The sequence below is a fragment of the Symphalangus syndactylus genome, chromosome 3, assembly GCF_028878055.3.
Source record: "Symphalangus syndactylus isolate Jambi chromosome 3, NHGRI_mSymSyn1-v2.1_pri, whole genome shotgun sequence".
In the NCBI taxonomy this organism is placed as follows: Eukaryota; Metazoa; Chordata; class Mammalia; order Primates; family Hylobatidae; genus Symphalangus; species Symphalangus syndactylus.
The window spans coordinates 122,715,029-122,731,228 of NC_072425.2; the positions used below are offsets into that span (position 1 = coordinate 122,715,029).

The 16,200-nt window shown below is 34.7% G+C and overlaps 2 protein-coding genes across 18 annotated transcripts in view; one reads left to right on the plus strand and one right to left on the minus strand.

Annotated features, from left to right (window-relative positions):
- The window catches only part of LOC134736030 (BEN domain-containing protein 2-like), an 816,235-nt gene that overhangs the window by 737,765 nt on the left and 62,270 nt on the right, over positions 1 to 16,200 (minus strand). The gene's annotated exons all lie outside the window — the stretch shown is intronic.
- GRIA4 (glutamate ionotropic receptor AMPA type subunit 4) overlaps positions 1 to 16,200 on the plus strand; it is a 380,575-nt gene that overhangs the window by 286,078 nt on the left and 78,297 nt on the right. For all 11 annotated transcript variants that reach the window (XR_010119696.1, XM_055272950.2, XM_055272952.2 and 8 more), the window contains 3 exons: positions 276 to 329; positions 10,431 to 10,589; positions 15,959 to 16,126. Coding sequence is in view for 10 of the 11 variants with exons in the window: in XM_055272950.2 (XP_055128925.1) it covers positions 276 to 329; positions 10,431 to 10,589; positions 15,959 to 16,126 (381 nt within the window). In the remaining variant the exon portion in view is untranslated. The remainder of the gene's footprint in view (positions 1 to 275; positions 330 to 10,430; positions 10,590 to 15,958; positions 16,127 to 16,200) is intronic.

Below are 16,200 nucleotides of genomic sequence, written 5' to 3' on the forward strand. Positions count from 1 at the left end.
TGTTGGTTCATAGCACTGTCATTCTTTTTAAGGAGATTATAATAATTTTCTGAACGAGGTTGATAGAATGTGATTTAAATAAAAGTGGTACTTTTTACCACTTATTTTGAATATGGCTTATCAATTCTTCTAACTATAATGTGTGACTTTTATTTTTTAAAAAACTATCATTTTTCCATCATGATTCTACAAGGAATTATGCTAAAATAATAATTTTAAAATAATATTTCAGTGAACTAAAATTGATTTTCTCTTATTTGCTTATATCTTCACAGATTGTAAGTGTTGGAAAGCATGTTAAAGGCTACCATTATATCATTGCAAACTTGGTAAGAACTTCTTATTTTCTACTTTTCATAAGAATTGCTCAAGCACACAAGATTATTTTAACTGTGCCTTAAAACAATGCTTCAATAAATAGAGTACATTACTTACTAAGCTTTTAATAACACATGATATTTTATTGCAATGATCATTAAATTTCATAAGTAGAATTCAATATATTTTTATGCAGATTAGCTTGGTATCTGCTAAAGAGACCTTTAAAAGAAATGATAATGGTTACTTTGCTACGATACTACTTGTCAAATTAAATAATTTTCTCCGTCTAAATGATAAATGCTACTTTATAGATAAAGACAGCCAATATTTGGATATTACAATAATGATCTAAACTAATAGCTTATGTCCTCTAATTTTAAGAATAACTATATAATGGCTATATAAGAAAATATTTTAAATAGGAGTAATCCAAATTTTAAAAAATTATGTCAACTTTTCACATATCATATAGAAATGGCTAACAAACAAGATACACACATTTTTATGAAATTCTTAAAGGTCTGAGAGAAATCCTTTTAGATATCTTGGCAAGGCTCATTGAATATGTCTTGTTAACCATGTGGTGCAGGGGGTAGATTGTGTATGCAGCGGCCCAGCCTCTCTTGCTTTATTATAGAGTACCATTTGCCCTAAGGGCCTGATTCCCAAAGTGATTTATACTGGAGAAGTTAAGGATGTTTTCTCCTTTTTCTACTTTTATGACACTTTTTTTTATGACTATCTTGCACTTGAAACAGGAAAGAAACTAAAGGATGCAAAAGAGGTTCAGATCTACCCATTTTTTCCGTATGGCAAGTGGACTGTCACACTTTGAGACAGGAATTTTCCGTCTTTAGTGAACTGGGTTTGGTTGTGGATCTGAGATATTAAAATACAGCAAAATACTGTGAACCATTATTATATTGTGTTTCTTAGATAAAGTATAATCTTGCGACTTAATGGATTATCATGAAAATACTGAGAAATTTTGACTTGTCTTTTTCATTGCTTTTAGTAGGCTGTTTTAGTAGAGTGTTTCACTATTTTTTATAAAAATATAAAATTTAAGACAAATATATTCTGGTATTAATTACTGTAAGAGAAAAAAACTTAGGATTATGAGATAACTAAGTACAGTGAAATTGTACAATGAGACTCTAATGACTTTTATAGCAAATAGGAGGTTTTGTCATCTATTCTTACAAACAATAGAATTGAGGGGAAAAAAAATCAATGTGTTATATGTAGATTATCATTCCAGAAATGAGTTGCTGAGATTGGCAATTAAAATAAATAAATCAATACAAGATGGAATGAATTAATATTTGTAATACTCCAAAGGATATCGTAAACAGCCCTAGGAGATAGCAGTGTATTTAAGTTATCTAGAGTTGCAGTATATGAAGTAGAAAACCATTTTTGTTTGCAGTAGGGACTAGAACCATCACTTTCACTAAAAATTCAGCAAGTTTTATTATATGTGGTTCATATCTTTGTAACACATAATTAGATCAGTGGCTGCCACGGACATACATTATAATATAGTGTATTAATATGGATTCTATTTACTTATTCATTTATCCCTAAAGGACTATTACTTATAACACTAGAGTAGTTTTTATTTTATTGAGCCAATCAACAACTATTTTTGGGAGCTATGTGCATAAGATTCTCAAATGTGAAGTCAATTCAGAATCCAAATGAGTAATTACATCAACATCATACTTAAGGTTGAAAGACTGAATGATTTTCCCTTAAAATCCAGAACAAGATAAGAGTGTCCCCTCTCACCACTTCTATTGAACTTTGTACTGAAGGTTCTATTACAGGTATTTAGGTAAAATCAATAAAAGGCATCCAGATTGAAAAGGAAGAGGATTATATGTATATACAAATACTAAGGAATCAAAAAATATTTGCAGAACTAATAAGTTCCGCAGGGTTGCAGAATGCAAGGTGAATATACAACAGTTTATTGTATGTCTATATACTAGCAATAATATTCTAAAAATTAAACCAAGAAAATATTTCATTGATAATTTACAATTACAATTTAGAATTAATGGAGAACTGCTATACTTAAACCAGCTCATCAAGGGTGATTTAACAGTATTAGTAAAAAACTGATGTCTACAATAACAATTCTTACTTGTGATTGGATGGTTACAAATATTCCAGAATATTTAAAATATTCTGTAGTCACAATGTCGAATATAAAAGCAGAAGGTATGAAGTCCAATCCATATTTACCAAAAAGAGAACAATGAAATTTAGCAGACATCAATATGTGATGCATGAAATTGGGTCATGAATTTACAGACATGCATTTTTGTAAAAGTCAAGGACCTCCCTTATTTAAACAAGGTTAATTAACTCCCTGGAGAAACTGAGTTTAAATATAGGTGTTCTTTAGAGTCTTTAAAAACGATAATCTTTTAAACCAAGAAACAAAGTAAGGAATGTCACCGAAATATTGGCTTCATAATGGTCTTTAAATTTTTTGGCTGAAATACAGAAGGCAGATTTCATGTAATTAAACAAAATTAATAGGCAATTTCTTTGTGAAAAAGGATGCAAATAAGTTGTGAATGCTCTCTGGTATTATTTTAAATTGTCTTGTCATTATCTGTAAGTTGAACTTTTCTTCTTCAATTAACAACCATTCAATCTCCTTCATCATTCTATCCTGATAAAACGAGAATACATTGATGTATTCTATGCCCCTCTGATCTTAGCTTTTGGAGCTATTGCAGTGTGCTGGCATCTCACCTCCAACCAGGCCAAAAGAAGTAGAAATCCTTTCCCTTAATACTCAAGCCTGAACCTGCAGAAGGTCCAAGAGGGGCCACAGGGAGCTAACATCATCTGAACAGTATGAGCTATGCCTGATATATAATTGAATGGGCATGCCTCTCCCTGATTCTTGAAATTTCTCTGTGATTATGTCTGCCACTATATTTAACAATTGCATATTAAGTGTGAGTAAAACTTGTTAGAAATGAAAGATTGCTGCGATTCTTTTTTCTTTTCTATGTCCTATATGGGATTTGTATGTAGGTGCATGTATGTTTTATTAAACCCATCATCTAGAGGTCCTGTTGAAAGCATATGATATCACAATAGATTAAGCTCTGTTCCAAAAATTTCCCAGAGAAGTAGAGGCAGGAAAACCTTATCTGTCAGTTGGTTTATCCTAGTCTGTTTCTTAGAGATTCAAGTAAGAAAATTGCTTCCCTAATTTGCCCCTAGACTTTCTCTTTCCTAGTTCTTCTTTCATTTAGCTGTCAGTTATTTTTTAAAGACAAGTATGATGATATCGTTTGCTTAAATTTTTTATTGGCCCCAGGCTGCAAATACAGTAAAAGACATCAGATTTTTCATGACCTGATTCCCCATGGGTTTTCCAGACTTACTTGCTAATACGTCTCTCACTTCTCCTCAGAGTTTGGATGTCTCTCCAAATGACATATTGTCACAACTCTGAGTCATTGCCCCAGTTTTTACCACCATCTTCCAGAGTAAGCATTGAAAACCTAAGCACTGCTCTACTTAAATATTTTAGGAAAAAAGGATTTGCACTCTTGAACTTAATGCACAAAGCCCTTTAAGATTTTATCCCTACTTGACCCCACAGTTTTTCCCACTCCACCCCACAACTATCCCTTCTTCAGACCAAACTAATTCCCAGACACCTAATGCTGCTTTCCTCTTCCCAGTTTTGTTTAGGCTGTTATCTCTATCAGGAGGTGTTTACCACCCAATCCTAGTCAGTGGTTACAGTCACTTCTAGAAAGCTATCCCTAAATATCCACTTTGATAGTCCCTCCTCTGGGTTCTCAAACTACCCTATGTACTCATAGTATAAAACTTCTTCTTGTTTTTTCATTTATCAAATTATTATTTTATACCCCCTCTGTAACAGGTACTGTCCAACATCCCACAGCACAACTGCAAATAAAACACTGCAAGCTCACTGAAGGCAGGAACAATGCCCCTTTTTTTAACCTTATAAAAGAGTCCTTATCCCTGTTCTTCATCTGTTGAACTTCTGCTTATCCTCTAGCACCCAGCTTATGCTATTGTAATTGTTTTTGTTATTATAATTGCTTTAATTTGGCCTTAAAAAAGATTTTTAATAGATAGAAAAATGAGGTTCAGTGTAATTTACCCAAGATCTCGCAGATCTGAATTCCCAAAGAAAAGTTTGAAGCTCTGGCCTGTCTGATTGCAAAGAATAAATACACAAATAAATAAATAACTTAGGGAATAATGCCACCAAGTGACCATTTACTTAAGCATCTACCACAACACCCATCAGGGGGACCTAATATTAAACACATTGCTCTTTATTGATATTCACTCCTCTAGCAGTCAAATAATTTAAATATGGCCACCAATAGCAACAAGGAACAGTTGACATTTGTCCCATTAGCAAGACAAATTCTTAGAATCTTGTTCTCATTTAGATTTTTTATTTTAAAAAGTATTATTTAATTTATATCTAGGAGAACACCTGGCTCAATCATTAAAAAGATATAAAATTACAAAATGTTCTGGATATATAATTAAAGACGAACTGAACCTATTTCTTACCTATCATCCACCATCTCATACACATACACCACTCATGCCTCATTCAGAACATAAAGGAAATTAAACATTAGGATACAGAGAGCAAAGTGACTTGTTTACATTTAGGTATTTGGTTAGTTTCAGAATGGAGAGTAGACATGCTTCCCAAAATTTGCAGTCTAGCACATTTTTATTGAAGTGCAGTGACCCTAGTTAAGATTCCATCAACTTGGCAACATTGTTTTACTTTTGTGCTTCCTGTTTACCTTTTCTGCACTGAGCATGTCTGACTCTACCATCTATCTACATGCACATGAAAAGTACATACTTTAAGTCAATTTCTTAACTAATTTTTACAACATGGTAAGCGAGCAATTCCCCCATTTTATTTGACGTTCCTTCCATTAATTACACCAGAGCTATCTCAATATGATTTAGTCAACCTATGAAACAAATGCAAAATCCAGCAGAAATGTTACCTGAATTAAGTAGAACTTAAAGAATGAGCATTTATTAAACAGTGATAAGATGATAAACCTGTAAATTTACATAAATAGTCATCAGGATATCTGATACCTATAATTATAAACATTTTATTTTCCCTCAAAAGATGCATGAACTACAAATAGAAATTAAAGAAAAACCAAGTTGGACGTTAATCTAGAGAGGGGTAATTAACCCTTGTGAAATTCAAGCAAAGTAGTGGCCCATTTTAACAAGTAGAAAGCCTTTCCCTTGATCTCCCCCTGCCCTCAGAGACATTATTTACTTAAGTCACTCAACCACTGATTTCCTCCTGACTGTGGAGTGAATAATTTTGTTACACTGTTGCCCAGGAACTCTCAGTTCCACTGTATTCTTTGGATAAAAACTGAAATCAAAATGGCCACCAAAATAAATGTTTCTGAGAAAACTGCTTCACGGTCTAGATCCTATCAATTTTCTATATGAAATTGTAAGAAAATATATGAAAGAAATATATGAAAGAAAATATATGTAAGAAAATATGTATGAAAACATATGAAAAATATTGCCTGTACTCAAAACAGACATAGCTGAAATTAACTGAGCCACCCACCATTCATTCAAATCATAACTGAAAGTGGTTTATAATCAGACATGGCAATTTTTCCCTTTACTTTCAGCATAAGAACAGGATGGACTCGAGAAATGTGAACTATTATTTATCAGCTAGACTTTACATCAGATGATTTTTCTGAAGGCTGCAGCTTTGCCTCTTTATGCTGCAGCTGTGGATAACGCTATGAAAGAAGGTTTGGCAGACCTTCTATCTCAGCCATGGTTGAAAGAAAATAATAATGTCATCAATTAGCAACTAATGCAATAGTTGAATTACTGTGGCTTTTAGAAAACATTGGAATCATTTGCCTGCCTGTGGGTCTGCCCTATGCTCTGACAGAAGCAAACAAATGTTCAACTGACATTTTACTAGCTGGAGATTGATGGACAGTGTTTTTCCCATTTCAGAAACATAGGTTTACTTTCTGGTGTCTAGTTTCTTTATCGACAAAATGAGAATGTTACTGATGAGCTCTCAAATTAGTTGGGCATATAATAGGCATGAAAAAATATTTGTTGAGTGAATTAATTGATAATAGTGATCATTTATTGAATTCAAACCAGATGTGCTAGATACCATAGCATTCTCATTCTCATTTTGAATGTGGAAGGTATAAGGTTAGAAAGTAACAGATGTGGAATTCAAAGTGTGGCCTTTTCGAGGGGATACAGTATAAAACTGCCTTTCCTATAGATACTATGATAATTAATAAAATTTAAAACACCTCTGTGTAAGAATAAGCAGGAGTATAAGGTGAAAAAGACAAATTCAAGAGGTGGTTTGTATGGCTGGAATCTTAGCTCTACCATACATTTGCTGGATGGCTTTGAACAGTTTTTTTTCACCCCCTCTGAGTCTGTTTTCATATCTTTAGGATAAGGCTAATAATAGGATCTATCTCATAACCTTGTTATGAAAACTAAACTAGATCAGTAATTTGTGTAATGTGCTTAGCACAATGCCTGGCATATAATAAGCTCAGCATATAATAGCTGTTAGCTCGTATACCTGGGCCTCTTTGACAGCAGTTTTGTTCAGTTGCCAGTAGACTGATACATTTTTTCTTAGATGGCCAAACAGCAACGCACATATGTTGGTTAGGAAGACAATCTACTTCACTATAAAAGAAAGAGGATGAGGATGAGGAGGAGGAGGAGGAAGGGAGGGAGGGAAGAGGGAAGGAAATAAACAAATAATCTGAAGATTCCAAAACCATAGCCAAAGTGCATTCAGAAGGACAAGCAACTCCAAGTCCTCATTACTTCTTACTCTAACTGCAGGATTATTGCCACACATTTTATTCCCAACAAAAAATAGACAAAACACTCTCCTTCATTCCCTCAGCAACTTGAAGCATATTCATATTTGCAAAAGAACCTTTACTAAATACTAATAGAAAACAAAAAGAAAGCAACTACAAAAGCTACAAGCTCATGCGTGTGTGTGTGTGTGTGTGATTTACTTTTCTCTGAGCTAATACCTATGGCTTTATTAATTCACTTCCTTAATAGGCTTTTTGCTCTCTTCTTGCTATTGTCTGTTTTACATTTTTTACTGAGTGTGGATTTTTATAAGGTGCCTAAAATAGTGGCAATAAAAGGGAGCCAGGTATAAAACAAAGATGATAAATGGGTAGATATATAGATGGAAGATAGATAAAAGACAGATAATTGGTAGATAGGTGATAGATAATAGATACATGATAGATAATGGACAGATATAGATACATACATACATACATGGATAGATAAATAATAGAAAATGTGTACACAATAGATATGATAGATGAGAGGGAGGGATGGAGGGAGGGAGGGAGAAAGAGAGAGAGAAAATAAATGTCCAGAATTTTTGAATCCTTGATTACTACCTCTAGGCAAGAAGGGATAGCATCCTTACTTCTCAGCTTCTTCGCTCCATCTGGTGGACACCATCTTTTTTCCTACCACACAGGAGTCCATGAATGGCCTATCTTGCTCTCTTCTCTTGGACTACCATTTCTCGGGGCACTTAGACTGATTCTATGACTTTGCTATTGTGAATACTGCTGCAATAAACATATGAGTGCTGGTGTCTTTTTGACAAAATGATTTACTTCCCTTTGGGTATATACCCAGTGGTGGCATTGCTAGGCCAAATGGTAGTTCTATTTTTAGTTCTTTGAGAAATCTCCATACTGTTTTCCATAGGGGTTGGACTAATTCACATTCTCAACAACAGTTGCAGTTTTTATTTTTTCCCATTTCTCCACATCCTCACCAACATCGGCTATTTTTTGAGTTTTAAATAATAGCCATTCTGAGTGGTGTGAGATGGCATCTCATTGTGGTTTTAATTTTTTCTCTGATGATTAGTGATGATGAACATTTTTTCACATGTTTGCTGGCTGTTTGTATGTTGTCTTTTGGGAAGTATCTGTTCATGTCCTTTGCTGTTTTTTAAATGGGGTTATTTGGTTTTTATTTGTTGATTTAAGTTCCTTATAGATTCTAGATATTAGTACTTTGTCAGATGCATAGTTTGCAAATATTTTCTCTCATTCTGTAGGTTGGCTATTTACTCTGTTGATTGTTTCTTTTGCTGTGCAGAAGCTCTTTAGTTTAATTAAGTCCCATGAGTCTATTTTTGTTTTTGTTTCATTTGCTTTTGAGGTCTTAGTTATAAATTCTTTGTCTAGGCCAATATCCAGAAGAGTTTTTCTTAAGTTTTCTTGTAGGATTTTTGTATTTTCATGTCTTATGTAGTCTTTAATCTATCTTAATTTTTGTATATGGTGAAAGGTAGGAGTCCAGTCTTCTGCATAGGGCCAGCCAGTTTCCCCAATATTATTTATTGAATGGAGTATCCTTTCCCCTTGTTTATTTTTGTTGACATTGTCAAAGATCAGTTGGTTGTAGGTATGTGACTTTATTTCTGGTTTCATTATTGTGTTCCACTGATCTATGTGTCTATTTTTGTACCAAAACCATGCTGTTATGGTTACTATAGCCTTGTAGTATAGTCTTAAGTCAGAAAATGTGATGCCTCTGGCTTTGTTCATTTTGCTTAAGTGGCTTTGGGTATTCAAGCTTTTTATTAGTTCCATATGAATATTAGAATTGTTCTTTCTAGTTCTGCAAGAAATAATGTTGGTAATTTGATAGGAATTGCATTGAATCTGTAGATTGTTTTGGGCAATGTAATCATTTTAATGGCATTTATTCTTCCTATCCATGAGCATGGGATATTTTTCCATTTTTATGTGTCATCTATGATTTATTTCATCAGTGTTTGGTAGTTTTCCTTGTAGAGGTCTCTAACCTTCTTGGTTAAATGCATTCCTGGATATTTTGTGTGTGTGTGTGTGTGTGTGTGTGTGTGGCAATTTTAAATAAGATTGAGTTCTTGATTTGGTTCTCAGCTTCAGTGTTGTTGGCTATAGAAATGCAACTGATTTGGGGGCATTGATTTTGTATCTTGAAACTTTACTGCAATTGTTTATCAGACATAGTAGTCTTCTGGAGGAGTCTTTAGGATTTTCTAGGTATAGGATGATGTCATTAGTGAACAGAGATAATTTGACTTCCTCTTTTTCCTATTCGAATGACTTTTTTTTCTCTTTTCTGATTGTTCTGGCTAGGATTGGAGGTACTATGTTAAATACGAGTGGTGAGAGTGGACATCCTTGTCTTGTTCCAGGTATTAGGAATAATGCTTCAAGCTTTTGCCCAGTCAGTATGATGTTTGCTGTGGGTTTGTCATAGATGGCTTCAATTAGTTTGAGATATGTTCTTTTGATGCCTAGTTTGTTGAGGATTTTTATTATGAAAGTGTGTTGCATTTTATCAAATGCTTTTTACTGTATCTTTTGGGAGGATTCTATGGTTTTTGTTTTTAATTCTGTTTATTTGGTGAATCACATTTATTGCTTTGCATATGTTAAACCATCCTTGCATCCCTGGAATGAAACCTACTTGATCACAGTGACCTATCTTTTTGATGTGCTGCTGGGTTTGGGGTGCTGGTATTTTGCTGAGGATTTTTATGTCTGTGTTCATCAGGGATGTTGGCTTGTAGTTTTCGTTTTTGTTGTGTCCTTGCCAAATACTGGTTTCAGTATGACACTAGTTTCATAGAATGAGTTAGTGAGAAACAGGAGACTTTTTGATGCAATCATATTTATCTCCTGTATCCGCCTATATACTTCATAAAAGGCAATCAGAGGCATTCAAGAAATACTTGATTTGAACTGAAATAAAAGCATATCTTTGTCTCATGTATTGGATTTTGAATTACAGAATTTTACAGCTAAATAGACATAATTAGATTTTCCACATCTTTTATTATCATTTTCCACATTTTTAGCCATTGCTTTATTAAAAATCTTTTAATTCGTATAGGTTATTAATTTATGTTACTATTGAAGAGCTGCCATGTATAATAAACTAAAATTAACAATATTTCGTATCAATTTTTATAGGGATTCAAGGATATTTCTCTTGAGAGGTTTATACATGGTGGAGCCAATGTTACTGGATTCCAGTTGGTGGATTTTAATACACCTATGGTAATGAAACTAATGGATCGCTGGAAGAAACTAGATCAGAGAGAGTATCCAGGATCTGAGACTCCTCCAAAGGTATTTGTTTATTTTTATCTACTGTATTACTGATAGTTTCAAAATTTAAGATGAAAACTTTACTATACAGTTTTTCCATTAACATTTTGCCAAACATAGTATGGCATGGGAAGAAAGCATTTTGTCCTTATAACTGCCTTGCACATGCTCTTAAAAATTTCTAAATTTCTGTATTTAAGAGTAGAGTTGCTAGACATTAGCTCAAGCAGTTTACTATAATTATTACAGTACTATACATATGAATTTCCTTTCAGAATTATATGTTTTTTAATTGTTAACTAAATACTTCAAATGTGAAAGAGCATCTGTAACTTTTCTCCCACACAGAAATCTTCATGAAGTGATTTAAAATGAGTAGGCAAATTAGGAAATTAGCAGAAATGTAAAATATACAAGCTTCTGCAAAAGTTCTGTTTCAAATTAACAGTGAAAAATCAGGTTTTTTTCATTGTTTTCTGACAGATATTGTGAATGTATGCTATTAATATTTGCTCAGAAAAAGCTGGTAAATTTCTGATCATAAGCATATTTGATCAAACTAAACAGATAGATGACTTTCTTAGACCTCATGTTAAATTATGGCATAATGTTTCTGAAACTCCAACTTAGTAGTTTGAGCCCCTACCTAATAAGGCACCATCATCATCATTTGCTAATCTATTACTTACAGTGTATTCCAGTAAAAAGTTTTATATATAATTTGGAAATTCAAGCCTAGAAAAAACAAGATCTAAGGCTAGAGAGTCTCAGCTCTGCTTCTATTTTCTAATTATAATGTTTCATACTGGCTATGTCTATTTCTTCTCTGAAATACTGGAGTTTGGCCAGCTCAGCATACCATCTTCACTGCCTTATAAAATCACAGAATTTCAAAACAGAACATTAAATGGATGTCCACTATGTGTCAAGCACTGTTGTCCAATCCTTTGATTTTACAGATAAATACATGCAAATTATTAAATGGATTTGTTAGTTGGCTGTCCTGGAGTCAGGGACAAGGTTTATGGAATACATAGGATATAATTATTTTAATGTCTCCTATTTGATTATATCCAACTAGACTTGTCTATGCTATAGCTTTGGCCTCTTTGTTATATAATCCTCTCATCATTCACAACTCTTGGCATGATGCTAGGCATTCAGTAGCCATTTAATAAATAAATGCAGTACAATTCGTTCTTATTATTCACAGCAGTTATGCTCTATAAAGTCTCTTTAAATACTGAATAAGTAAATATAGAACCATTGCTCCAGGGGAAATATAGTGTTAAGTTCTGCTAGCCTCTGGCTACAAACTTTTTGTCAACTATTCAGTACATAACCTTGTTTTATGGGTGCTTCTGTTTAAAGATACCTTATTTAATGTATTGTTGGTTCATGGATATTGAACAACAGCACCATGGTTCATGCCCAAATGAAGCTTATTTAACATGCACATTTTCTCCATAAGGCACATCACAGCCTTCTTGCACTTGGGAACACTAAACAGCACGTTAACACTATGCTTTGGGCCATGTTAAACAGTGAAATCATCAGCAAAAAGTATAAAACTGCAGAAAACATGGCACTAAATAGAACACAAAAAGGACACTTGTTTACAGTATGAGAGCAGAAACAAGGAAACAGTGTTTCCTTGTTCAGCCACAGCTGGGACCTTGTGTGTTGGGTTACTCAAATTTTTCACCACTCTGTACAGTTCCACAAATAACCACAAAAGTGCCACAAGTATCAATTTAAGAGTCACAAATAAATATTAGCGAGGAGGAAAATTTGAAAATTTAGAATCCACAAAAAATGAGGATTGATTATAATTAATTAAAGTGTACTCTAAGTGTTTAATTTTTCAACCAAGATTAAAAGCATGACTTCTGATCATGTGACTTCCCTGCTTTAAAAAAATCTCCTGGAATCAAGGTTTTCCATTCTATGGCCAATCAGGCCTTTCCAAGTGCGTGACCCTCTGCCTCCTTTCTGATGCTCCAGTCAGTGTGAGCTGCCCTGCATTGCCCCACCCTTTATCACTCCCTGTTCACATGCTTCTACCTCAAAAGTCCTCCACCATCATGTCTACCTGTCGAAATCCAACCATCTTCCAAGGCTTTATCTCAAATTCCACTTTCTCTATGAAATCTTTTCTTTTTTTCAGGTTGACTTATTTATTTTTTTGAGACAGAGTCTCACTCCGTCACCCAGGCTGGAGTGCAGTGTCGCGATCTCACCCCTCACTGCAACTTCCGCCTCCTGCGTTCAAGCGATTCTCATGCCTCAGCCTCCTGAGCAGCTGGAAATTACAGGCCTGCGCCACCACACCTGGCTAATTTTTGTATTTTTAGTATAGACGGGATTTCGCCATGATGGCCAGGCTGGTCTTGAGCTCCTGGCCTCAAGTGATCCGTCCCAAAGTGCTGGCTTTACAGGCGTGAGCCACTGCGCCTGACCCAGATCTGGTATTTGATACCACAACAGGGTGATTACAATCAACAATAATTCACTGTACATTTAAAAAGAACTAAAAGTATATATATATATTTTTTTGTAAATGTGATTCCTTTCCCTCTTGTAATCTCCATAGTATTTGATTGGGCAATTCTCATCAGGGATTTAATATAATGATTTGCACGCTTACTGTTTCACTCCTATAAACTCTCTGGGGCAGTAACCATCAAATACTCATCTTTGTAGTCTTCATGATTCCTAGCTAGAGTCTGGTACATTTTTCAAAGAGCTCTCAGATATGATATGAAATTTCATCCTCATAATAACCACAATAGAGAGTCACTATTATCTTGTTTCATTTCATTTTGCTCTGTTTTATACTCCATAACCAAAAAATGTGCTTCACACTCCCATAAACCTATGTCCCAGAATTAAAATTCATCCTAGTTCTTTCTTCTCTAACTAAGCCCATACTTTTTCTACCGCACTATGATTCTGCCCAATTCTGTCTTGTTGTCTATAAATCTTAGTAAATAGAAATCATTTCATTATTCTAATCACTTATCAGAGCAGTAAATAACTATAGGGCACTATTTACCCTGCCTAAAAATGAAATGATTAGTAAGAATTTTCTAGGTGTCACCTAGAACTTGTCAGCCCGTAACTGTGGATCCCTGGATTATAGCACAATAAGACATATAGAAAAGAATTACATCTTTTGAAAAGGTAAAACTGATTTAAACTACTGCTTCTTTCCATCTATCAGCTCTATGACCTCTCAAATCCCAGGTCTTTGCCACTCTGGCTAAATGTCTCCTTTGCTCTGCACCACTCTGTGTGATACCTGCTCTTTTTTCTGGTTCACATATTTCATAAAAATAAATGGACTTTTTAAAACACAGTAAGTGCGTTTGCTTTTTGGTGCCATCCCTTCTCAGCTTCTTTCTTCCTGTTGAAAAAGTGGCAATATTTTTCTTTTTTTCCTCCTTTCGTCCTCAAGTACTAGCATTGCATTTTTCTCTTGCCCTTCATGACTTAAGCAAGATTCATTTTATTTCTCATTTTTATTTTCTTGCCTTACCAAAAAAAGATGATTTGATGACTTTCTCTACTCAAAGATGTGTTGGGTCAGGCAGAGGAGGAGCACATTCATTTTTGGTGTAGACCTTGCTTAAACACCTTAATTTTTCTTAGCTACCCCATCCCAATCAATTGTGAAGGGCACGTCTATCCAGAAGCTTGTTTTATCATGTCCTGGAGGAATATATAGGAAAGCTCTTAATTTACATGGTTCTTTTAGATCCTTCTAATACAAGAGTTATATCCTATAGTATTGAACAGTTCTTTGTTAGAATTAATGCTCTTATTTTATCCGTGTTTTAGTTTTTCTCTTCCCTGTAATGGTGGCTGCTATGTCTCATGGCCGTGTTGCCTAAGTTTACTTTCTTTTCTTTTTTCTTTTTTTTTTTCTGAGACAGGGTCTTTCTCTGTCACCCAGGCTGGAGTGCAGTGGCACAATCATTGCTCACTGTACCCTTGACCTCCTGGGCTCAAGCAATCCTCCTCCCACCTCAGCCTTCCAAGTAGCTGGAACTACAGGTGCACACAACCACGCCTGGCTAATGTTTTGCAGTTTTTGTAGGGATAGCGTGTGGCCATGTTGCCCAGGCTGCTCTTGAACTCGTAGACTCAAGTGATCCACCCACTTCAACTTTCCAAACTGCTAGGATTACAGGTGTGAGCCACCATGCCCGGCTCTAAGTTTACTTTCTACAATTGGAATTTCAAATGATTTTTCTTCATTTAAAAGCACAAAATCAAGGAGATCATCCTCCACTTTCTACAGCACAAACCTACTGCTCATACAGGCATAGAAGGTGTTAATTATAAGGAACTGACCATATGGAATTTCTAAAGAAGACAATGTAGTTTTTGTCATGATTAGTAGTTAGTAGTTGATACTATTTAGCACAGTGACTAGTACATACACATTTGCTGAATAAGTAGATCCGTCATGCTTCAAGAAAATTGTGCCCCATTTCCATGTGTTCAGGAATTTTCTAATAAATCTCTACCAAAAGCGATCCCATGTTGATTTATTTTTATATTTAGAAAACTACATTTTTATCTCAATCTTTCCTCACTTTTTCTCCTAACCTTAATAATATTTTCTCAGAGGTTGGGGGAGCTCACTCTTTTCTCAAAGAGAAGCAGATGGTCTATCCTTCACATCTCCACTTGGATCCTAGGTTATATTGGAAACTTTGATCCTAGGTTAACGAAATGACTTTGCCTTCCTGTGCACCTGCATTGGATGTGGTGTGGCAATATCCATTCCTATTTAGCATAGTCACTGATGCATACACATTTGTTGGATAAGTAGATATTATTTCTGGCATCATATTTCTGAATAACAATAAAAAATTCTACTCATTCTTCTGGGAGACTGAACAAAGATATATACTTCAAGTCCATGAACTTATATTAAATCTCAGGGAACCTTGCTAGGCCTTTTGGAGCAGCAAAAGATTAAGAGGCCCAGCCCTCCTGGGGTTCAACCACAGAAACCGACTACAAGGCAGATTACAAAGTTGCATTAGCCTTTGATACGTTAGCTGTTTGTACTGGGACACAACAGAAAGGCCTTGCCTAAGGGTCTTTCTTCCCCCAACTGATGGAAAACTGTTTTATTAGAATTTCTATTTTTTAGAATGGTTTTTCTCCTTAAGTCAGGATGATAAGATTTGGTATACAGGCTTTATATTAAAGCAAGAATAGAAATTTCTGAAGCCAGAGTCAATTAATTATCAGTAGTTTAACCATCCTTCAGACAGAATGGTGCTTTATGTCATAAACTTACAAAAACCCCAGACCATTTCTGGCACTCGATAAGATTTTAACATTTACCATTATATTCATTTTCATTTGGTTAGTACACCTCTGCTCTGACTTATGATGGAGTCCTTGTGATGGCTGAAACTTTCCGAAGTCTTAGGAGGCAGAAAATTGATATCTCAAGGAGAGGAAATGCTGGGGATTGTCTGGCAAATCCTGCTGCTCCATGGGGCCAGGGAATTGACATGGAGAGGACACTCAAACAGGTAACTCACAATTTTATTTAAGTTCAATTCATTTCATGGTCTTGTTTTAATTGAATGTTCAAAAAACAGACTAA